Source organism: Electrona antarctica, assembly GCF_951216825.1.
Source record: "Electrona antarctica genome assembly, chromosome: 4".
Taxonomy (NCBI): Eukaryota; Metazoa; Chordata; class Actinopteri; order Myctophiformes; family Myctophidae; genus Electrona; species Electrona antarctica.
The window spans coordinates 31,432,427-31,457,376 of record NC_136809.1 but is presented as its reverse complement, the minus strand read 5'-3'; the positions used below and the strand labels follow the sequence as shown (position 1 = coordinate 31,457,376).

Genomic DNA, 24,950 nt, shown 5'->3' with positions numbered 1-24,950 from the left:
CACATGACCTGCAGCTGGGTTCCTTACCGAAGCCCACTTGAAGTGTGTTCAAGTTCAACTATATGGTCCGTTCAACTCACTAGTAGGAGGTATAAATTACAATATTTCTAAGTTACCGGTTAAACGATTTCATAGTCAACTTTTATTTACCTGGTCAATGATGTAGGGAGTAGGGTAGTAGTAGGCCTATGGTTACTGATTGAATGATTGATTGATTGATTGATTGATTGATTGATTGATTTATTAACAGTGAATTACAGTACATTTCAAGTAGGCCTACAACTCAATACAAAAACTGTTAACTGTGAGTGGACGACACCATAAAGCATTACACTTGTTTACAATAGGGCCCACCATTTTCAATTCATCAAAACATTTAGAGACGTACGAATATACACAACTATATAGTCAAAACAGGAAATCATGATAGAGGAGGTAAAAAGGGAAAAGACACATACAGTGAGGGGGAAAAGGGGTGGGTGGGGGATTCAGATTTTACGGGGGCCAGTTTCGAATTGCAGCCGTCCGGAGGTGCCCTTTGAGAGCAGTTTTGAAGGAGTCAACGGCACGGGCCCCCATGAGGATTATGAAAACTATTCGTCCCTGGATACAACCACGGATGTGACACCAGTTGTTGTTTGCAGTATACAACGCTGACGAAGGCATCTGCCGCAACGCGTTCGTTGTGTGCTGCTTGTTTGCAGCATGCCATACCTAACCTACCTAGTAAAATAACTAAGTGCCTTAAAAGATATTGCCGTGAGTGCTGGTTTTCTTCTCTGTTTACATACAAAGTCAATGCAAGACGAGAATTGCGCGAACGGGCGCGACCTGATGCGGCACAAACGGGACGAACCGAGGCGAATATATATTCAGGTCCAATTCCTCATGGGGGCCGAGATCCCTGGTCCAATTCCTCATGGGGGCCCTGGCCCCCCAGCCCCCACAGACTCTACGTCACTGCAACCATGCATTAGCATCCAGAATCTTCTGCACAAATGAATGAAAATGTGATTTCAAGGGGGAGTGGTTAACCAGGCTACAGAAATCCTATGAGTGAATAGAGTGGATCATATAATTCATACAATCATATAATTGGGAGATCTAAAGGTCAGAGGTCCTTTGACAAATGACTGAGCTTCAGTTCTTGACAGTTTCCCATGACCCTCTACAATATTGCCGAATTTCGTGGAAAGCGACAAGAAGAAAAAAAACGGTAGAAAATCAATAGGGGCCTTCGCCCCTTCAGGCTTGGCCCCTAATGAGATAAGTAAAAATCTAAACATCTATACCGTTCAGCCAGGATTAACCTGGCTTGTCCATAATGGCAATTTTTGTTCTGCACCGGCAGATTTGCATCTGGCCACTGCGAGGCTAAGCCAGGATGTCTTCTGTCATTTGACAAGTATACATCTATGACAAAGGGCCATGAAATACGTCTCAAAAAAAGAAAATGTGGTGTGTGTGTGTGTGTGTGTGTGTGTGTGTGAGAGAGACCATCTCTAACCACTGAAAATGTATAAGTTATATTAACATGCTCTACACATCTATATACATCAGTACATCTATGCCACGGACCTGAGGGAGTGATTGTGAAGTCAGTCAGCACGGTTAGCCAGACATCTATCTATTCTATCTATCTATCTTCTATCTATAAAATGCACCACGTCTCTGTACGTCTGTCTGTCTGTATGTAATCCACGTAACTCGAGAACCGTTCGCCCCACCGACTTCAAATTCGACACACACGTTCCACACCACCACAAGGGGTGCAGTGCCCGGTGTCGAGTCAGTCGGACCCACGGTGGTCCAGAACCGCCCCAAAAAGGCCTCTGCCCGGGCTCTGGACAGGGCCCCTGCCCTGGTCCCCTGCCCAGGGTTCCATTCTGACATCACACCACTCCATATTTGGCCATGCCTGATACAGAACTCCATATATAGGAATAAAGGGACACAGAGAGACACATACAGAAATCTCCATATGGGCATAAAAGGGACACAGTCAGATGGGTGGAACAGGTACGGTATCAGAACCAGCACAAAATAATCTGCCTGTGGTCTGGACCACGCCCCCAGTGAGGCTCTCCAACGTTGAAGCACTAATAATAATAATAATGTTTATTGTCCCGAAGGATATTCATCTTCACAGGTCTGTTCAACACCAACAACAAAAACAACACATAGTACAGAAAAACATAACACCAAGACAAACAAAAACATGAGTTCCCCACTGTATACAGAACCAACTTATCGGCGGGGCAGTTTGTTTAATGCCGCGATGGCTGAGGGGACAAAACTCCTACTGAAACGAACCTTTTTCCAGGGTAAGGTTCTGTATCTTTGTCCTGGTGGCATGAGGTTGAAGAAGCGATACAGGGGATGATCAGTGTCACGTGATATTGAGAGTGCTAGCCGTGTGATGGCATTATTGTTCATATCAGAAAGTGTTGGTGTGGGAAGTCCGATAATCTTGGAAGCAATCACTGGGCCCTAGTTGTAAGAGGTGGGACTGCAGGCGGACCTGTGGAGTTATGACGAGGAAACCCGTGCATTTGGGCTTTAACATTGAGCGCTCGTTTGCACTTCCGCATTTTGGACACCAAATTTGGCCTGTTCTGACATCACAACACGGACACCGCTCTAGTGTCTATAAATCCACAAATGTCTGTATCTGTCTGTGTCACCTATATCCATATATGGAGATCTCTGATATAATTTTGACATTGACATGTCATAAACTCGTCTGGCCTCCAAGTACTATGATAATGTAGTAAAGTATTTTGACAATAGGTACAACGGGTACTCAGTCTCTGACAACGTGTATAACAGCGAAAACAGGTACAATGGGTACTCTGACAACAGATATAACAGGTCAAACAGGTACAATGCTATTCCAGTGCAATGGGTAGTCTGACAATGGGTACAACAACGGGTAATGCATTACCGGAGGGTGTTCCCAACTGGTATGGCCCTAGTTAAAATAATTCCCAATTGAAGCTTTCTTTTTTAATAGCACAAAAGAGAATAGAAGGTTAGGTAGGCTATATTTGAGAAGATTTTAAACAAAAAACGAAATCTAAAACCCATGCATGTTGTTAATCAGAGCCATTTAATTTTCTATTGCTTGAGAAATTACAAACAACATCATAGTCCTTGAAACATTTAAGAGTAAGGAAAAAAGTGCTTTGATATATAGCCACATTTTGCAAGTCACGTTGTTACAGACATTCATACAGTATATATTAATAATCACAAAGGAGTGGAAAGTCCCTCTAGTTAAACACTTTCATAAAGGGTTCTTAAAGGACAATACTGTGTTTCCACTATGGGCTTATTTACATAGAGTCTTACCTCTGTTAATATGGTGAGTCCCAGGACAATTATGATATTTGCACACATTTTGTTGTGCATCAAATTTCACCTTTTGCAAACTATAAACTTCTGGATGATTGACACAATAGATTAGAGAGGGTGTTTCACACCAAAAGGGATACAGTTAACAGTGGAATACAAAGTATTGTAATACCGAATTCATTTAATTATATGCTATAAATAGTAGCCTTGGTCAATATATGAACATTTTAAAAGCACTGGTATTATTGTCCATGTATATACAGTATAGCAAAACCAAAACCTTACAAAATATTGAAGATACAATCATTGTCTCCACCAGGCCGAAGGCATGGGGAGAGAGTATGTTTTGCACTCCGTCCGTGTGTGTGTCCGTCCGTCCGTGTGTGTGTCCTTCCGTCCGTCTGTGTACAGCTAATCTCCGGCACCGTTAACCCGGCCGATGCCAAACTTTGCACACACACTCCCTGGATGCCAACGATGAACCTCTGCCCCACATTTTCCAGAACGGCCAGTTATAGCGCCACCATGAGGCAGCTTTTCACATTTTTGACCTACAACTGCACCGATCTGCGTGAAACGTTGCATGCACACTCCCTAGAGGCCAAGGACAAACCTTTGACCTGCATTTTCCGCATCTGCCTTTTATAGCGCCACCAGGAGGCCGACTTTTGTAAAACACATTTTTTGATATTACTCCTCCAGATTCTGTCCAAAAATCTCACAAATCGTTACACAGTATCTCTATGGTCATGTGCTCAAGTTGGATCTGTCCGATATTTCATATTCCATCCTAATTGGCTATAATTGGCTTTCACAGTTTGCAAGATTGCCCCGTTTTGAACAATAGCCTCAAATCATGAACGCAGCATGCAATTTACGTGACATCTTTCACACTTTTTCTTACTAGGCTGAGGAATATATCCCACCCTTTTCACATTGGCCTGTTATAGCGCCACCAACAGGTTGATTTTTGCAAAACACATTTTTGGAACAAAATGCCTCAAATCATCATAAAAAAAAAAAAAAAACATCCTCCTAAACATCCTTGCCAAACATCACACACACTCCTATCCTCCTGGTGGAGACCTGTGCCCGGAAGGGCACTTTTTCTAGTTTCTTGTGCTTTTTACATGCATTCACGTCTAAGAAAATGTTAAAATGCCCATAGTTGAACAGTGTTGATAAAGTGCAAAATCCTTTACTACAGTACAGATAGTATCAAATAGCTATTGTATCCCTTTTTCCCCCTAGCTGTATCTCAATTTGTATCAAAAGCTGTAGTTGCTGCCTTAAAGGACCACTTCACCACTTTTCAACCTATCTTCATATAATTGGGCCTCACTAATAATCATGATAAAATAGCACAATTAGTTTCTACTCAGTCTGTTCAAAAACCCGTCCACCAGTGACATCATCGATGGGGAATACAAGCTAATAGAAACCGCAGGCTTTCTATTCCTGAAAAGTTGCAATGCGAAAATGGAAGCCATCATTCTCACGATAATACAAATCTAAATATTTGTTTAAAAAAAATCTTGTTTAAAAAACATCTGCCTAACGATGATGTCACTGGTGGACCGGTTTCTGAACTGCTCACAGCCCTTCTATGAGACAGACTGAGTTGAAAGAAATTGTGGTATTTTATCATGAACATTAGTGAGGACCAATTATATGAAGATAAGTTGAAAAGTTGTGAAGTGGTCCTTTAAGCCCCCAACATTCCCCTATACGCATGACAAATTATGATTGTTCGTTATATCATGGCTTATATCCATTTGCACTTAGATTATATCTCTGTGTACACTGCAAACCCTGTGTTTACAAATGGAACCAAATGAGACGCAGTCTTTTTTCCTGCATGTGGTGGAAGGGGCTGGAGAGGTTTGTGGGTGGGTGTAGCTAATTTACATAATATTACACACTGTCCACAGTCTGTATCTTGTCTTAAAGCTCTACGAAAACAGAAGCAATAATAATTACTACAGCACTGATGATAACTTATTCACTAAGCAAGTGTATAGATATGATTCATGATCAACAGCTAGTAGCAATGGATTAGAGAGCCTCCTAAGGAGCCTTGCAATTGTCCAGTTAGCTAACATAGAGGCACTAAACAGTTTTGCAAAAGTACAGTCGCAAATACTTCAAGACAGAAACACATGAATTAAGAGAAATAGTTGTGCCATCAATGTGTCAGGAATCAGTTCCTGTCAAATCCAAGAGCCCATTCAAAGTGACTTCTTTAATGCTGTCTTTCCGCTACCACCACAGAAGCCATTACTGAGGTATTCTGATGTCTTCAATGCTGATTCTAGCTTGTACTCAGTCTCACCACAGCTGTCTTCCAGTGTAGTTTATTGGGGCTGTAGGCATCTACAAGAGAACAATTGGTTTGAATACAATGTTGAAGTTGAAAATGAGTTTTAGGTGTGGTGTGTCACATCATCATTGTGTGTGTGTGTGTGTGTGTGTGTGTGTGTGTGTGTGTGTGTGTGTGTGTGTGTGTGTGTGTGTGTGTGTGTGTGTGTGTGTGTGACACACAAAAGTCACACACACACACACACACACACACACACACACACACACACACACACACACACACACACACCGTGTGTGTGTGTGTGTGTGTGTGTGTGTGTGTGTGTGTGTGTGTGTGTGTGTGTGTGTGTGTGTGTGTGTCGATCTGTCATACTTACTGTTCCACCATTCATAACCAGGGCCATCTCAGTGGGTTGATAGACACGACCTCGAAAGGGGATGCCAGGACGGAGACTCCCATGGCTGCTAGATATTCCACCTTGTAGAGCTATGAGCGTAAGCAGGATAAAAACATGTTTTTATGTCATTCTTGGAAGGCAGACAGACAAACAAACAGGAATACAACACAGGTATTTTTGTCCCAGAGTTGTGTGATTGCAGGGTTTACAGTGTTACAGGGTTTATAGCGTTGGTTCGAGGTTGGTTTGAGGGTCTTTTCATCTCCATGTACACACACACACACACACACACACACACACACACACACACACACACACACACACACACACACACACACACACACACACACACACACACACACACACACACACACACACACACACACACACACACACGTGTGCGTGCCATGTAGGCCTACAGTACACACACACAAACATAACTTACTTGCACTACGTTCTTCCACAGAGGTCATGGCTTTGGTCTCAGCAAATGGCCGGCAAAGGGTGGATGGTTCTTCTCTAAACGGTGGAGGTGCAGGGGATGGACTTGTGTCAAAATAATCCAGTGGAGGGGGCAGCAGGCGTTTCTTCAAGCAAAAATGGGCTTCAGGGATGGCATGGAAGAGCAGTAGAATCCAGCCTTGTGTGACCAGTGCCACGGCCAACGCAGGCTCATCCCATGCCTTGAAGCCCTTCCTTCCTCCAGCCCCAAACCGCTCCCCCTTCCCCTTCACTCTTGGAGCCTGATTGCCATACAGATAGAACCCCAGCCAGGCGACCCACAGCAAGGCAGACGCCAGACAGGACAGGAAAAGCCAGACACCATTGCACCGCCACCTTCTTTTGTCATTCCCTCTTTCCCCTTCCTCTTCCCTTGAACCTCCTCTCACTGCCTCCATCTCTCCTCCACATAGCACCACGGCCAAGGACAGCCCCATTCCGATCAGCAGCAGGCCCAGGGTGTAGCCAAGCCACATGTCAGGGCAAAGTCCAACGGAGGATATTCACATGCTGGGTGACCCTCCCTAACCACAGTCAACAATACCCACTCAGCAGAGATGATCCCCTGAACCAGGGCAAGAGCCATGCTAAGCCCGGCCAGGGTACTTCCGTCCGGGCTCGATTTGCCTGCCACCAGCCTCCGTAACCTCACGCCCTGGACCAACAAGCTGGAGAAACATAGGGCAAAAAGGGGGCCCCAGAGGGCTCTGCGGATAACACAGAGAGCATGGCTTTTCCCCACCAGGAAGGCCAGGGAGAGAGAGAAGAGCCCCACGAGGGTGGTGAGCAGTAGGAGCAAGGGACCCAGGCCACAGCGCCTGTCTGGATCACAGATAGAGCGCAGCTTGACCAGGAGGACCAGGGAGAGGACGAGGGAGCTCAGGGCTCCGCCGCAGGCCACCGCCTCCAGAACTATACCCCACACAGACTCCAGGTCACACAGCACCCGGTATGGAGGGTCCACTTCCACACCACACCCCCGTGGGGGAGGGGAGGGGGGTGACATCTGGGACATGCTACAGCTGATCACGGAGAGGAGGCAGAGGATGACATGGCTGACTTCCATCTGCAGAGAGAGAGAGAGAGACAAACAGGGAGATGGGGGGGGGGGGGGTTCGGCAGAGTGCAAGGGCATTATTTGGTGGAATTTAGAGACCATATACTGTAGGCATATGCGGCAGAGCATGATCAAACAATTACCTTACTACGTACAGTAAATACAATAGACATACAACACAAAGACGCACACAAACATAACCATATAGCACACGACACACGCAGGCTCATTCCCATGGTTTCCATGGGAACGAGAAATAGCGTGGGCTGGCTACATTGCACACTGGGCATTCATGAGACAAGTTACACTGCCTGAAACACACCACACACACACACACACACACACACACACACACACCCATGTATGCGCATGTCATACACACACACACACACACACACACATACACACACACACACACACACACACACACACACACACACACACACACACACACACACACACACACACACAGTCACGCACATACACTGACACACTGAAGCATGCCAAAAAAACTACATTTTTAGACTCACCATGAGTGGATTCTTGCTGTTCTATTACGAACTCTGAAGAAGCTGCATTATTTTTCTTCACATTATTCACCCCAGCTGGAGAAAATATTTTGTGATTGTAAACCGGCAGAGAAAAGCATTTCCATTACATTCCAAATGGGATTATTTTTCTTCAGCAAAAGTCAGTGCATGTTTTAAAGCACCTAACAGCGCACACGATCATGCAAGCAGATAACATTTTGTGATGCTGCAGTGTCCTGTCACACCAAAAGACCACACCATGCATGCTGGGTGTCTTCACACACCCACACAGCTAAATATATCCTCTCTGCCTCTCTCTCCCTCTCCCTCTCTCTCTATCTGTCTTTCTCTCGGAACTGTCTCACTCTCTCTTCATTACTGTCTATATGTCTTTACTCCCCCCTCCCACCTCCCGTCCGTTATCATGCTGAATGTGTGGGGGAGTCAAAAGAGATGATCCAAGCGTCACCTCTGGCCACCCACCCACCGTCTCTGTGAATTGCTGCCCCCCCCCCATTCCGCCTTAGCAGGGGGAAGAAATCCAGGTATTAAGTTGAGTGTAGATGAGCGTCAGTCAGTCGTTTCCTCATCTTGTCATTCTATCTTCTGACCCCAGAGAACATTATCTTCCTGTTCATCGAAGCACCTCTTCACCTCACACAACAAAGTGATTTGGAGAGAGAGCGTATACATTTTCTTCTAGGTTCTGGATAGTGAAACTTAACGATACCCGTTCAGATAACGACCAAAGTGGAAGCTGAACAACTCGAAGTCTTTGGCCATGCACAGAAGTCCATGCAGTGCATCAGGGTGAAGAAAGAGGGGGTGAGGGAGGAGAAGCGGAGGGGGGAGGAGCAGATGGTCATTTTAAACACTTCAGGTAAGCGCTGTGCCCACGTGGCTGATGTGCTGTCAGAAAAAAAGATGTTGCATAACACTCTGAAAGGCATGACTCAGCCCTGCATGCCTCTCTTTAAACAGAGGTACTGATAGCCGGTAACCTGACTCCGCCAGATGGGGCAGCAGAGAGTACACTGGGTTCCCCCCTCCTGCTCCCATCTGGGAACTCTCAGGCAGACTTGATGCCCGGCCACAAAACGGCCTGGCCAATCAGCGGCAGCTAGAGGCAGCACTGTGTATGCCTTGATCCCGCCTCTAGCTAGCTGGGCCTCTAGCTGGTGGAGTCAGGTGACAGGTTAGATAGCCGGGGGGCCAGCACCAAAACTTTGAGAGGGACCTGTGATGTCATGACATACTTTTAATTTGTGTTTTTTGACTTTTTTCTATTCACTTGGTCATTTGGTCATTAAGGTCCACAGAATGAGAGGTCTGCTCTGCCGGAAATATTAGGGTCATTAGGGTCCACAGAATGAGAGGTCTGCGCTGCCGGAAATATCACCAAAAAAAAGTTATGGACATTTTTGTGTTTTTTTGTATACCACACCATAGACAACCATTATAAGGCGAAATTTCATCATACTTTAAGTACTAGAATGTGACATGTCAAACTAGGGGGTTTTCATGATTCTGAATCCATTCCAAGCATAAGGTTTGCACGGAAAACACTCCTTGGCCTAAATTCGGCCATATCCACTTGCCCAAATGTGCCCAAATGTGCTGACCTCATCACATTTGTGATGACGGCTATGGCCGTATTTAGGCCAAGGAGTGTTTTTCATGCAAAACTAATGGTTGGAATGGATTCAGAATCATGACATTTTGCCTTATAATGGTTGTCTATGGTGTGGTATACAAAAACACATACAAAAATGGCCATAACTTTTTTTTCGCAATATTTCCGGCAGAGCAGACCTCTCATTCTGTGGACCTTAATGACCAAGTGAATAGAAAAAACACAAATTAAAAGTATGTCATGACATCACATGTTAATCCTTAACCGTTGAGCTTTTGGGCCTGTGGCTCCCCGGCTATGAGTCTACTCTGCACCCACCCAGACAAGCCTACTACAGTATATTGTGTGTGTGTGTGTGTGTGTGTGTGTGTGTGTGTGTGTGTGTGTGTGTGTGTGTGTGTGTGTGTGTGTGTGTGTGTGTGTGTGTGTGTGTGTGTGTGTGTGTGTGTATACCAACACAATACCAACTCAAACTCAAAATGTATTTATTTTTCATTTTCTAGACAGACAGGCCCAGCCTTGGCGTCGAGAGCAGATTGTTTGCAATGCCCATCATTCATTAATCAAAAGAAACTATGCATTGGCACTGAATTATACCATCGACTTTATGCTGAATCAGACCACGGCCGATCTCACTTACGGATAATAATGCAATTCTAGAAAATGCAAGTCAACACTTACATACACAGCACACAGTACAGTGAGTACACACACTTATTAGAGAGAGAGAGAGAGAGAGAAAGAGAGAGAGAGAGAGAGAGAGAGAGAGAGAGAGAGAGGAGAGAGAGAGAGGGTGCAAAGGTAGAGTGCAATGCCAACTGACTCATAATAACATCAGTCCTAATCTAGGTAATCCCATGGTTGCTATGGTCACAGACACGGTCCATCAGGACCAGGTTAAGTATGGGACATGTCATAATCTCATAATCTTGGTTCTGTCTTGTCCTCTACCCCAAGTCTCTGTAAACATTGAATTGTCCAAATTCTGTCCTGGCCAGTACCCAAACAATATTGAACAGTTCTTCTGCCACAGGATGTACTGACTTTCTCCCAGGGGTGTAGCACCAAATTCTGGGCCATCGGACAAGAATGGCCCAGAATCTACCAAGGACAGTGAGATGTTTTCCTTCACAGTAATCAGGTGGTGGACATACAGTGGCAGAGGCCTGCCATTGTTCCTGACTGTTGTTTCCATCTGGTGCTGACTGCGAAAACTACATGCAGTTTCAACCTATGGGCCAGGGTTCATCACCATGCAAGCTAGACAATATTACATTTTTGCCACGGACAAGTGTCATGTAAAACAAGTGATCAGTAATATTACCAGAATCACATAGGCCTAGTCCTAAATGTAATGGATGTGCCATAGTGTCTACTCTATTCCACTGCGCTACACATTTTAAAACAAGACACTTATCAAATAAATAAAATGTAATCTAAATGATTTTGTTAGGAAAGCCGATCTACAAGCTCACAGCATGTTGTGAGCTTGTAGATCAGCAATTTTCTTTTCTTTTTAGCCTATGACAAAATTGAGATGTCAGGTGGCCGCAGACCTAATACAGGCTGGCCCGGTTTCCCAAAGGACACCTCTTACACCATGGTGTAAGAGGTATGGTGTTGCACATGCTCAGTTGCCCTACTTCAGCATCAAAGAAATTAAATTGAATTACATTTTTTAAGAGTGAAGAGAGCCTACTGTCAGCTGTCCAGCAGTCCAAATATTATTAAATTAAATTTCAGAATGGTAGACCTGAGGCCTGCCATTGCGTGGCACATCTATGCACGGAATGTCTATGTTCACAGGCTTCATGACATGACATGCTTAATTTCAACGTTTTTATATTTAAATGAGATGAAGAAAGTCACCACTCGCACCACACATTTCTCTGCGAATGGTTTAAATACTGCCACATGTCGACAGGTGTGTGTAGGCTAAAGAGGCTTTAGGGAAACAGGTTTGTGTATTCATGCAGTAGGCCTTACGTGTGCAATGAGGACAGGTATGGATGGCTGTGCTCTAGTCTAGGTTGTGTATTTCTATGTTGTTGTGTTTGACAGTGTTTCCCAAAAAAGGACATAGTGTTTGATTGGCTGTCATGCAGCCAATTAGGCCGCACACAGGCTTCATGTGCGGCCTAGAGGGCAACTGAGCATGTGCAACACCATACCTCTTACACCATGGTGTAAGAGGTGTCCTTTGGGAAACCGGGCCATTATTTATTCATGCTCCAAGTAATTTATATTTCATGTTTGGGATTTAAATCATTGGGTCTTATCAGTACAGACAGTCGGCTTCCATCTTACCACATTGTAGGAGCAAAAGGGCCGTACTTGAGGACAGGAATTAAGAGATCGAATTCTACCAGCTAAACGATTTTCTTGTTTGTCAACTTTAATAGTTGTTGATGGTTATTTTTGGACTTGTTTGTAGATTAATTGTTTGTGAATGGAGTTTACATGTGCTCTGCATAATTATAAATCTTCATATGCCCTAGGACTTACATTTCATGTCACGCTGTCCCACTGAGTTACATCTCACTTCTGCCCCAGCGTTTAGATAGTATTATTTTCTCCCCCCAGCCGGTGTGTAGATAAAGAATTGTTTTCTCCTGTTTGCCAGAACACCCAGTGTATCTGTAAAAACATGTTTTTTGGCCTTGGGTCTCTATGCACCTGAGGCAGACACCCGTCTCCAACCAACGTTAACTAGTCGTCCCTGAATCCAGTTATGAACTACATCTACCCTTAAAACTACATATGCCATGCATTATGCTTCCTGGTTTTGATGGGAAGTGACTGTGTGTACATCATTGCTGTTTGACAGCTCTATGTGGCTTTCCCAATCTTGATTAAAATTATATATAAACTGTGTCCATTTTGTGACACGGAGAGAGACATTTTGTAATTTGGCTGTATGTGGACTCATTCTTTGTGCTCTCCGAACTAAAATGAATTGGCTAAATCATGGAAGCTTCTGACTGGACATTCCATTATTTCTTGTGGACTTATTCATCTTTTGGGTATTTATTTTAAAGGTATTTTTCTAAAAGTATTTCCTACTTAAGGTATTATATGGATATTGATCATTCTCCTAAAAAGTATTCCTGTTAAAGCTAATTCTTAACTTTATAATAAAAAAGGTTTATAACCATTTTTGTAAATTGCATGTTAGATGCTCCCTGCCTGGGTTTTATGATTGAGCACCAATTGTAATCTGATTACTTTCAGAAGTATTTCTACATTCAGGGTTTCCTGCTCTGCTATCGAAGTTAAAATATACAGTCCTTTCTTATTAGCATTATTAATTAGGTTAAGCATAATTATTTATCCATCAGTTGTAGTCTCCATTAAGGTGAACAGGTAGTGTAGTCTATGTTGATGAGAAAGTCTAAGGCTGAGCTCACACCTTTAATGCAATTCTCGTGCTCGTTGGATGCTTGTTGTGTTGTGTCATGGCCGCCCAATGTATTTCCAATGGAGGTCACATGGTTTGACACAACATTGTGTTGTGTGAGGGGGAGGGGTGTTTCGACTGCGCCCCTCCCCCTCACACAACACAATGTTGTGTCAAACCATGTGACCTCCATTGGAAATACATTGGGCGGCCATGACACAACACAACAAGCATCCAACGAGCACGAGAATTGCATTAAAGGTGTGAGCTCAGCCTAAGGCTGAGCTCACACCTTTCATGCAATTCTCTGCTCGTTGGATGCTCGTTGGATGCATGTTGTGTTGTGTCATGGCCGCCCAATGTATTTCCAATGGAGGTCACATGGTTTGACCCAACATTGTGTTGTGTGAGGGGGAGGGGCGCAGCGAATGCACCCCTCCCCCTCACACAACACAATGTTGGGTCAAACCATGTGACCTCCATTGGAAATGCATTGGGCCGCTGGGCGGCCATGACACAACGAGCACAGAGAATTGCATGAAAGGTGTGAGCTCAGCCTAGGCTGAGCTCACACCTTTCATGCAATTCTCCATTGGAAATGCACTGGGCGGCCATGACACTACACAACATGCATCCAACGAGCACGAGAATTGCATTAAAGGTGTGAGCTCAGCCTTAGCCTTTCTCATCAACATAGACTACACTACCTGTTATACTCAAAGGTATGCTGATGATGAAACAATGGAAAAATATGTACACGATGAGTGATTTGGGTGGCAGGATTGAAAGGAATGCCGTGTCACAATAGTTTAATGCAAAGGTGAATAACTTAATCGGATGTGAGGAGGTCTGATGGTGAGGCTGTGACATGTGGATCAAGGGTTTCTATGGATTATGATTGTGGAGTGTTTATAAATTATATCATATGGTTCAAATTGGTATTATTGGATGCTTTGAAACACTTTCTTTCAACTGACCGAAGTCAGCTACTTGTCCAGTTCTGCCCTCCTCTCTCAACCTTGGTGCTCCTTCTCAAATGACATGCCATCTGTTTTTGCTATTTTCCTGGGCCATTTTTCACTATGGTCACTCACAATCTCACATACAGTTGACTTTATTTTTATTTATTTATTTATTTCCTGACACACATTATATAGCCTACATTCCATCGTCTTAAAAGATTTCCAGGGAGTCTTGTTGTCCTCACATGATGCAATCATGGGTACCACAGACAATACCACAAATCTCCTGCAACATATTAATGAGCATGTAATCGTATAGGCATAAATGGTAAATGGTAAATGGTGCATTTATATAGCGCCTTTATCCAAGGCGCTTTACATAGATTGTGCATTACATTCACCCATTCACACACACATTCATACACCGATTGTGGCGGAAGCCATGCAAGGTACCAACCAGCACATCGGGAACAATTTGGGGTTCAGTGTCTTGCCCAAGGACACTTCGACATGTAGACAGGAGGAGCCGGGATTCGAACCGCCGACCCATGGATAATTGGACGACCTGCTCTACCTCTTGAGCCACAGTCGCCCCACACACCGCATGTGCACACACCGCACGCACGCATGCAGCTTTTTGAACGTATTAGCTGGAACCCACTATAAACAGGCAAATACCTTTATTACATGCCTGAGCTACAGAAAATAAACCACATCTGCTATTATAAGTTGACCAGAGTGCAAAACTATTGTAAGCACATTTTTGTCCACCAGAAGGTGCTAAAAATGCAATCCAAAGCAAATGCATGTTGGAGAGACACAGTCATGTAGCCATGGTTTTTGGAATAATACTGGCACTCAAGATTAGTCTCAGGCCTCATTCACACCAATCAGCAATCAAGCACATTTTTTGGCCACCACAATGCTTTTCCAATGGGAGTCACATGGTTTGACCAAACATTTTTGTTTGATGAGGAGGGAGGGGCAGAACACCACCAGCAATCAAACACAAATGTTTGATCAAACCATGTGACTCCCATTGGAAAAGCATTGTGGTGGCCCAAAAAAACGACCAAACATTTGCTTGATTGGTGTTTGGTACGTGTGAATGAGGCCTCAGGCTGCGTACACACCTAAAGAACAAATGTTCGGTCCGTGTGCGATGCCTGATTGCTATTTGATTGCTGCTCCAATTCATTTTCAATGGGAGTCACGTCGTTTGATCGGACAAACCTGTCCGATGTGGGGGCGGAGGGCACAACAAACACATCGGACACCTTGTAGTCAAAACAGCCAACGAACAGGGTGGGACTTCAGATCGGACAGAAGGGTGGGTTTTAACCGCCAACTAATAGGAGAGAACTTCCATTCTTGACAGCACTGGGTGGGGTTTAGGCTGTAGTCATGCTGTAGTCTTCTGAGTTACGTGACACAGACTATTATATCGCTTGTTTGTATGTCTTCTTTTGGCTACGGCCGTGCGTAACTTGGAGAGTCCAAGTTGCGCACGGCTGTCTCCAGTGAGTGAGTCCAGTCTATTCTATTCTGTTCTATTCTATATACAGAAATACAGGACGATAGCCAAAATAGCCGTCGGGCCTCGGCAGTTGTGAGGCTGCATTAATAATTAGTTCTAAAAGCATGTCTTTTTTACGGGGATCACTATTGATTTTAATAGTAGATGCATATATGTCTATGAGTAGCCTAGAGTAGAAATGTAATGGCAGCGTACGAGGTTCACATGCGCAAATATAACAGATGTACAAGTTATCGACACGAATGGTACTTATGGTATGGTACACGATGTAAGCTTGTAGATCTGTTTATTTTAAGCATGCGCCACCGCCACCACGCAAAGTTATGACGCGCGCACATGTGGGGGGAGAGACCCGATATATTTTATAGCTCTATGGGAGAGACGCAGACAGAGAAATATTTAAAATCATCCTGTCTCGCTCTAGCGCACGGCCGCACGCATAAAGAGCCAATGGAGCAAATGTTAATAGCAAAAGACGTGATATAGGTCAACTGCAGCGGAGCTGTTCTGACTTGAAGCTTAACTGACCAGCACGGCTTCAAGTTTAAACCATAAGATGACATGGAAAGAAAAGTCCTTTTTATCGGGATTCGGGGATACTTTGTTGTAGGCTATACGTCTCCGGTGAATTGTATGCACCAGCAGCAAGCTGCAAGCACATTATTGTTCAAACACCTGCTCCTCTGTTCATCTGTTCATCTTTATTTGGCTATAATTATTAAGAATTAATGCAATTTCAAGTTGTTGCTGCAATCATGATTCATGTTGCTGTTCTCTTCTCTCTGTGTGACTGAAGGTTGCGCCCAAAAATTGTAGACAGTGATTTCCCGCACCCCCTCATGTTATTTTTCCCTCCGTCGTAAAATGACCTCTTTTCTTTTTTTCACTATTTGGTTCGCTTAACATGTCCACGTGTCATTTGTTTACATATTTGGTACGCTTTACAAAGTCCAGTGTGAACACCAAACGGACCAAAATCAAAATGCAAATATTTGGTCCTTGGTCCTTGATCCGGACCTTCTAAAAACGGCCTCGACAAACTACCGCTAGCTGCTGCTGCAGTCAAGAAAACTACACTGAACATATGTGCATCTATTTCCGCGTATCGTAGCACCGCCCAAATCGCGCAAAGCATTGTGGGACATGGAGGCATCAAATCATAAAAATGTAATCAGTGGTCGGTCGGACAGATCAATGTGTCCGACAGGTGTGTACGAAGCCTCAGTGTTTTTGTTGTTGCTGCCTGACAGAAGCCCAGGCCCAAGAGCAACCAACTAGTCTGTAGGTAGAGGACAGTAGCCCAGCTTTCTGTTTAGAGCCAAACTTGATCTGTGCTTTTCACAATAACGAATCACATCAGTATTTTTGGTATAATATTATTTATATTCTTTGAGAGAAACATACACTTATTTGGGGGCGTAGCCAAATCCAACATTGTCTTTGAGGTGCAAACAACAGCATTGCATTCGTGAGATGGTTCATATACATTGCTTTTTTTTGTGCTTGCACAAAACTATGTTTATAAGGTATTGTAGTGCAGGGGCATATATAACAACCACCATATTGTGAAAAATGAAGACAGGAGATCAACATTTTAGTTTTCGCTGCTTTCACAAGCCATAAAAAGACCCAAATCCAGTACCTCGAGATAATCAAATCAAAGCCATGGCATGATGTTTCATCTGCTCTGTCTTTTACCTCCCTATTTATAAAACCAGGATGTTGTATTGTACACTGGTTTTACCATATTTTATTTACTGTTTGGAAGTATGGGGTAACTCATTCAAGAGTAATATGATTCCTTTGATTATGTTACAAAAAAGAGCGTTAAGAATCATGTATAAAGAAGATTTCAGAGCACACACCAATAGGCTTTTTATGTTATCAGGTGTTTTGAAAATCATGGATTTGGTTGAATTACGAACATTATTAGTGGTGTTCAGAGCGAAAAACAAATCATTACCAATATAGTTACAGAAGTCATTTGTGTTTAGCTCAGAGGATGAGGACCATAGAAGAAGACATGATTTTAAACATCTGTTCGCTCGGACTACACTAAAACAAATGTGCACTTCTGTTACAGGTATAAAGTTATGGAATTCACAAAACCAGGAGTTGAAGAGTTGTACTGAACAGTGTTTCAGTTTAAGAAAGTGTTTAAAAAAGAAAAAATTATAAAATATGAATTAGAAGGTTAGATATAACATCATATAAGTGTTCTTTTGTTTCCTCAGCGTTTTTTGTTTGTTCTCTTGTTGAGCTCTATGTTCTTTGTCTTTGTTGTTTTTTCTTTCTTTTTTCTTTGATGTAATCATGGTGATATAAAATGTATGGTTGGTAGCAGCATCAATTAGATGTTTTTTTTTAATGATAGGGGCAGGTATAAATAAGATTTAACTTCTTCCTGCTCCTTTTCTTTTCTGGTATGGAATATGTAAAAAAAGAAAAAGTACAAAGTAAAAATGAATATAATCATGTAAAACCATAACTGAAATGAAAAAAATAAATATGAAATTAAATTTACATTGTGGTGATGGCAACTGTGATTATACGGTTGGGTGATATGGTCTGGACAAGCTGCTTAATGGTCTGCTGTTCAATTGCAAATAACAGCTTTACTAAAAGGACACTAGGACAACCTAGGACTAGGACATAGTGGCAGCGGTGGCCGAACGGATAGCGGCGCGGTCTAGATACCGGAAGGTTCCCAGTTCGAACCAGCCGTCCGACACGTTAAAATTACCACCGCTGAAATGCCCTTGAACAAGGCATCAACCACTACGATGAAATGTGTTCTATGAGCAGGGCCTGGCTGGAAACAAGTTCTTGAGCTTAGCCCAGATACCCTGGGTAAATATAGATTTCATTTCATTTCATTTCACAAGGGCAACCCTGCCCTGTTCTATCTGAGGTGGCTTTTAGACGAGGATGGTGTTCATAAGAAACGGCAAAAAAAAGTATCATTTGCTGGGGTCCTTTTAGACGAGAAGGGTGTTCTCAGGAGGTGAAAACGCATCAAAGTGAAACCACCTCCCAGAGTGGAAATCTTTGAGAACGCCGTTTTATCCCTTCTCCGTGTAAACAGACAAAACGGTGAATCCGCAAAACTTATGACATCATGGCTCGTGTTGGCTCGCAGCGCATATATTATTACATTGATGCAGAGCCATATAATTATGATATAATGGAGTTCCTGAACAAGCCTCCCTCCTCGCCTACAAAGCGCTGCTCATCAGCGATGGTGAATGTAAAACCATGATGTAAATAAAATGCCTTAATTGTGATAGGTGGCAGCCGCGGCAGCAGCGTTTATGTAGCCTAATGTATTATAAAATATATAACCAATTCCCGTGGCGCACTCTGCCTGCATGCTCTGGGCTGTCTGTCACCACCATCACCCTCCCTGTGAATGAAAATAAAAATCCTCCCCAGGTGATTAAACAAAAAGGAATCACCCTCCCCTATTAACCTATTGTTTAACATTACATTTACCTCAGTATTATTTATTCCTAACTTTAAGATGGTAGCGTTTTTAATATGTGAGAAAATAAAGTGACCGCAAAAATCGCGAAAAACTGTCCGCCCTGAGGCTTGAACTCACGGCCAATGCAGACAATGGTCTCGTAGTCTAACACCTAACACAGCAAGCTATGTAAGTCATTGAAAAGTGAGGGTTGGAGTGTGTACTTGTAGTGTGTGTTGTAGTGTGATTGACACGGGGAACAATGAAACTGTTGCGTGAAGGAGGAGCTGGCTCTTCTTCTTGTGCATAACGTGGGTGACTGGTCTATTTGGCAGCCCGTTACCGCCACCTAGCGATATTATAGCGTTTTCATAAAGTGTGCGTTCTCGTGTAAAGGGTCAATAAAAACTGAGAACGCAACGGGACTTTGCCGTTTTATCTGGAGATGGTCGCCGTCTAAAAGGAGTATGAGAGGGAGGTAAAATGTTCAGCATTAGGCCATATTTCATGTTTTTGTTGTTCAAAAATATGAACAAAGCTTCCCTTTCATTAGTTTTGGACAATAATATAATTTTATGTAATGTTGTTGATAAATGTATTTTTTTCCCTTTTTTACAGGAGGTATATTACTGAGATCACTGAAGTGCAAAAATGCTCTGTTGTTTGGTTAATCATTCTCTTGTTTGAGGATGTTGATTTGAATAGCAGTTACAGTGGTCAGAGAAAAACTAACAAACCATAAAAAACTTTACAATCAGTTACAGTAATGTACAGTGTTTGTGTGTGTGTGTGTGTGTGTGTGTGTGCGTGCGTGCGTGTGTGCGACCGTGCGTGCGTGCATGTACAAACTTTTAACATTGCCTCATGGAAAGTACCCGATCAGGACAGGTGCACACTCACTGTACACAAGCTGCTCAATTCAACCGCAGAGACTACTGATTATAAAAAGAATATCTTTGAAAAACAAAGAAAAGGTTCCGCACACTGTCAGACACAACATTTTATTAAAAAATATATTACAAAAAATTAAGGGCAATGTTTGAGCATAGTTGGGTATGTCAGTTCCCAACCTTTCCCCTTACAATTTTGACAAAAGCTGTAAGCCCCCGCATGTGCGCACACGCACACCATTTTGTGACAATAGCATCGTGGCGCATTGTGAGCTTAATAAACCTACTAGTTTCACTATTTTTGAAACATAAAAAAAGATTGTATGATAAGTTTGTTTGATATTATATTGAGAAGATACATGCAGACAGTGGATTAAAGAAAGTTGTAATTTTGTGAAACCTGTTTTTGGACAACATCCTTACAGACATGGTCTGTGTGAGCTTTGGCACACCTCCAAGTGTGTCTTGGGCCCCACATTGGGAACCACTGCAATGTGTTAAAGTTAAACAACAGGGATAGTTTATACATGTTTATTATACATACATTCGTTTATAGATGTGTATGACGGTGTTGCATTGAGGACAGGCATGTTCCACATCCTTGCAAGCATCAACACAGAATGGGATCAAACAGCAAGGCCAGCATCTAAAATAAACAAAAAGAACATTGTTTGCTTTGGTTTAAGAAAGGCAGAAGACAAGATTAGATAGCAAAAAAGGTAATAGACTAAGCAATATACTGTATATGTGTGTGAGCGTGCGTGCGTGCGTGCGTTTTTTGATTGATTGATTGAAATATTTATTAACAGTTTGCAGAATTACAGTACAATTCAAGCACAACTCAATACATGCGTGCGTGCGTACGTGCGTGCGTGCATGTGCATGTACTGTATGTGCCTCTGTACGGGGGCATGTGTCTTTGTGTGAGAGTTATTTTTGAGGGGACTACTACACTCACAGAAGGATTCCAACTACGCCACAGATCAGCCAGGTGAGCAGGCCATTTTTATGGGAGGTCCTGGTGACGACACTGGCCTGACAGTGGGGACACTTCACCTGTCCGGGAACATCATTCAGGTGTGGCTGTATCACCACAACCTGTGTAACTACAGAGACTGCTGCTGTAGGAACAAGGACACACTAGTTACTACTACCGTCAGTGGTGGACAGTAACAAAGTACATTTAGTTTGTACTGTTTTTAAATAACATTCTTAGAGTATCTGTGTTTTACTTTTGTATTTTTGGATACGTAAAGACTTTCACTCCACAACATTTCAAAGACAAATTATTTTAATTCCACTACATTTCTAGGGAGTGTAAAAGTAGGCATTATGAATTTACCACTTATAAGCCCTATTTCTAATATAGTGAAAGCACTCAATACATCGCGATGTGACGCGTTGTGAGCTAGTAGATTGGCTCTTTTATTGATATTTCTTTTATATTTGGGAGATGTCAAGAATTTCATACAGAAAATTAATTATAGTAAAAAGAAAATGTACTTTGTAAATTGTACTTGTGAATACTAGCATTTTTAAAAGCAGGTAGCCATGTATTGTACTTTTCAATACGCAAGTAGGTTTTAAAGCAAGTACTTCAGTATTTTAACTCATAACTAATTTGACAGAGCAACTTTCACATGTTGAGTAATATTTGACCGGGAGTATCTATACTTTGGCTCAAGTAGCCTACTGGGTTTCAGTACTACTGTCCACCACTGTCTACCGTACATCGCTTAAAATCAATGCACCAGCTGGATTCATTAGGACATAACGTTATGTGACTCATTATTTTTTACACATCTCTACTTTGGCTGATGACACTCTCCAATGGTGTGAAATCCAGAATTACAGATGTGACATTCCTATATCTCAATGTAAACAGTGGAGTGGGTGGTGGGGGTGTTGAGGGGGCCTATGTCTCAATGTAAACAGTGGAGTGGGTGGTGGGGGTGTTGAGGGGGCCTATGTCTCAATGTAAACAGTGGAGTGGGTGGTGGGGGTGTTGAGGGGGCCTATGTCTCAATGTAAACAGTGGAGTGGGTGGTGGGGGTGTTGAGGGGGCCTATGTCTCAATGTAAACAGTGGAGTGGGTGGTGGGGGTGTTGAGGGGGCCTATGTCTCAATGTAAACAGTGGAGTGGGTGGTGGGGGTGTTGAGGGGGCCTATGTCTCAATGTAAACAGTGGAGTGGGTGGTGGGGGTGTTGAGGGGGCCTATGTCTCAATGTAAACAGTGGAGTGGGTGGTGGGGGTGTTGAGGGGGCCTATGTCTCAATGTAAACAGTGGAGTGGGTGGTGGGGGTGTTGAGGGGGCCTATGTCTCAATGTAAACAGTGGAGTGGGTGGTGGGGGTGTTGAGGGGGCCTATGTCTCAATGTAAACAGTGGAGTGGGTGGTGGGGGTGTTGAGGGGGCCTATGTCTAATGCCGCAGCGGTTGCGTAAAGACCTGCCCTGCAGCACTGTCTAATGCAATTTATTTGTGCGTGTATTTTTTGTTGAATTACTGATGACAAAGTAGTAAAAGTCAACAGTATGTATCCATAAAATAAGCAAGCAGCACGCTAGCAGACAATACACTAGTTCTTTCTTTCAATCATTTTATTATTATTATTTTCAGTTATATTACCTGATCATCTTCTTCTTAAATGCACTATATGCTCGTCACATGAAACTCTATGCCGTCATATGCATACATCTGTCGCACAAATTATCAAAACATTAGAAAGTAGCCGGCGTATCTGTGTATGAGATTGTGAAAATATAATAATAACAATAATAATAATAATAATAAAATGATTGAAAGACAGAACTAGTGTATTGTCTGCTAGCGTGCTGCTTGCTTAATTTATGGATATACATAGGCCTACTGTTGACTTTTACTACTTTTTCATCAGTAATTCAACAAAAAATACTGCAGGGCGGGTCTTTGATCAATTGAAATATAGGCGTTGAGGGGTAGGGTTTATAATGCTCACCAGGATGTACAGGATATTGTGTTGCCCCATATGGTCCAGGCTGTGGACCTGAGGAGACAATTTAACCAAGAAATACATTTATTATTATTATTATTATGATTATTATTATTAATAATAATAATAATAATTAATTATAGAATGACATGAATAATTGTACAGTATGTGATGTGGGACATTGATAGTTCAATAGGTTACAGTATCTTTTGAATAAATAGGTTTTAATGCAGGGTGTGTCTCAGGGTGTGTCTCAGGGTGTGTCTCAATGTAAACAGTGAAGTGGGTGGTGGGGGTGTTGAGGGGGCCTATGTCTCAATGTAAAAAGTGGAGTGGGTGGTGGAGGTGTTGAGGGGGCCTATGTCTCAATGTAAACAGTGGAGTGGGTGGTGGGGGTGTTGAGGGGGCCTATGTCTCAATGTAAACAGTGGAGTGGGTGGTGGGGTGTTGAGGGGGCCTATGTCTCAATGTAAACAGTGGAGTGGGTGGTGGGGTGTTGAGGGGGGCTATGTCTCAATGTAAACAATGGAGTGGGTGGTGGGGGTGTTGAGGGGGCCTATGTCTCAATGTAAACAGTGGAGTGGGTGGTGGGGGTGTTGAGGGGGCCTATGTCTCAATGTAAACAGTGGAGTGGGTGGTGGGGGTGTTGAGGGGGCCTATGTCTCAATGTAAACAGTGGAGTGGGTGGTGGGGGTGTTGAGGGGGCCTATGTCTCAATGTAAACAGTGGAGTGGGTGGTGGGGGTGTTGAGGGGGCCTATGTCTCAATGTAAACAGTGGAGTGGGTGGTGGGGGTGTTGAGGGGGCCTATATCTCAATGCCGCAGCGGTTGCGCAAAGACCTGCCCTGCAGCACTGTCTAATGCAATTTATTAATTTATGGATATACATAGGTGTTGCGAAGGCTCTCAAATGGATCTCCATATATGGGGATAAAAGGCTGTCACTTGGATCTCCACATATGATGATGATTTATGGCCCATATGTGGAGATAATGGAAATATCCAATGCTGACATCGGATTGATGTGGGAACCCCATATAGGGATGTACACGTGTGTCATCGTCATATGCGATTGGATAGCATTGTCATTATGACACACATATAACTAAAAAGTATAAAAGGATTACAGTCAGAGACTTAAGGGGGCAGAATATCTTCTAATATCTTTGGCCTGAGTCAGTTGGATAGGACGGAATATCTGGCCAAGCAAATTATAGAGCTTTTCATTGGAGGTTTCCACATCCCGGTTAAGTTCGTATCGAACACCACTGTCGTGGGTCCTAACTAAATAACCAGCACTGGTTCGAGCTATTTTACATGGTCCATTCGAGAACGGATTAGGGCGTACGGCAGTAACAGGATGTCGGAGGCCTTAGAGGATGGTGGTGGGACGGATTCCCCAGGAGCCAGGAGGTCACAACACCAGGTGGTATAGCTTGTGGAGCAGGTGAGTTTCAACAATCATCATTTGGGCCCAGGGCCTACGGGCTCTGGACGTTTGCCTCCAGAGTCTATGGGCTCTGGAGGTCCTGGGCATCAGTTGGTTAGATGCCAGGGACCCGAAGTGGTGGGACACACTTCGAGGTTCTGGACATCGGTTGGTTAGATGCCGGGGACCCGAAGTGGTGGGACACACTTCGAGGTTCTGGACATCGGTTGGTTAGATGCCGGGGACCCGAAGTGGTGGGACACACTTCGAGGTTCTGGACATCGGTTGGTTAGATGCCGGGGACCCGAAGTGGTGGGACACACTTCGAGGTTCTGGACATCGGTTGGTTAGATGCCGGGGACCCGAAGTGGTGGGACACACTTCGAGGTTCTGGACATCGGTTGGTTAGATGCCAGGGATCCGAAGTGGTGGGACACACTTCGCCTTCGGAGAAGGTGGGCTCCGGAGGTTCTGGGCATCAGTTGGTTGGATGCCAGGGATCCGAAGTG

At 43.5% G+C, this 24,950-nt stretch overlaps 2 protein-coding genes across 2 annotated transcripts in view; both read right to left on the bottom strand.

The window, feature by feature from the left end:
* Positions 1 to 5,682: 5,682 nt before the first annotated feature.
* On the bottom strand, positions 5,683 to 7,638 carry gprc5bb (G protein-coupled receptor, class C, group 5, member Bb; the record flags this gene model as incomplete). Its single annotated transcript, XM_079498357.1, is given in 4 exon segments — positions 5,683 to 5,727; positions 6,051 to 6,160; positions 6,517 to 7,042; positions 7,045 to 7,638. Coding segments are annotated over 4 exon segments (1,275 nt in total).
* Positions 7,639 to 20,133: 12,495 nt separating this feature from the next.
* The window catches only part of LOC306922625 (lipopolysaccharide-induced tumor necrosis factor-alpha factor homolog), a 61,828-nt gene continuing 57,011 nt past the window's right edge, over positions 20,134 to 24,950 (bottom strand). Inside the window, exons 5-7 of the mRNA XM_079500363.1 lie at positions 23,019 to 23,066; positions 21,000 to 21,162; positions 20,134 to 20,687 (exon numbers count right to left, since the gene is read on the bottom strand). Of these exons, the coding sequence (XP_079356489.1) occupies positions 20,576 to 20,687; positions 21,000 to 21,162; positions 23,019 to 23,066 (323 nt within the window). The 3' untranslated portion in view covers positions 20,134 to 20,575. The remainder of the gene's footprint in view (positions 20,688 to 20,999; positions 21,163 to 23,018; positions 23,067 to 24,950) is intronic.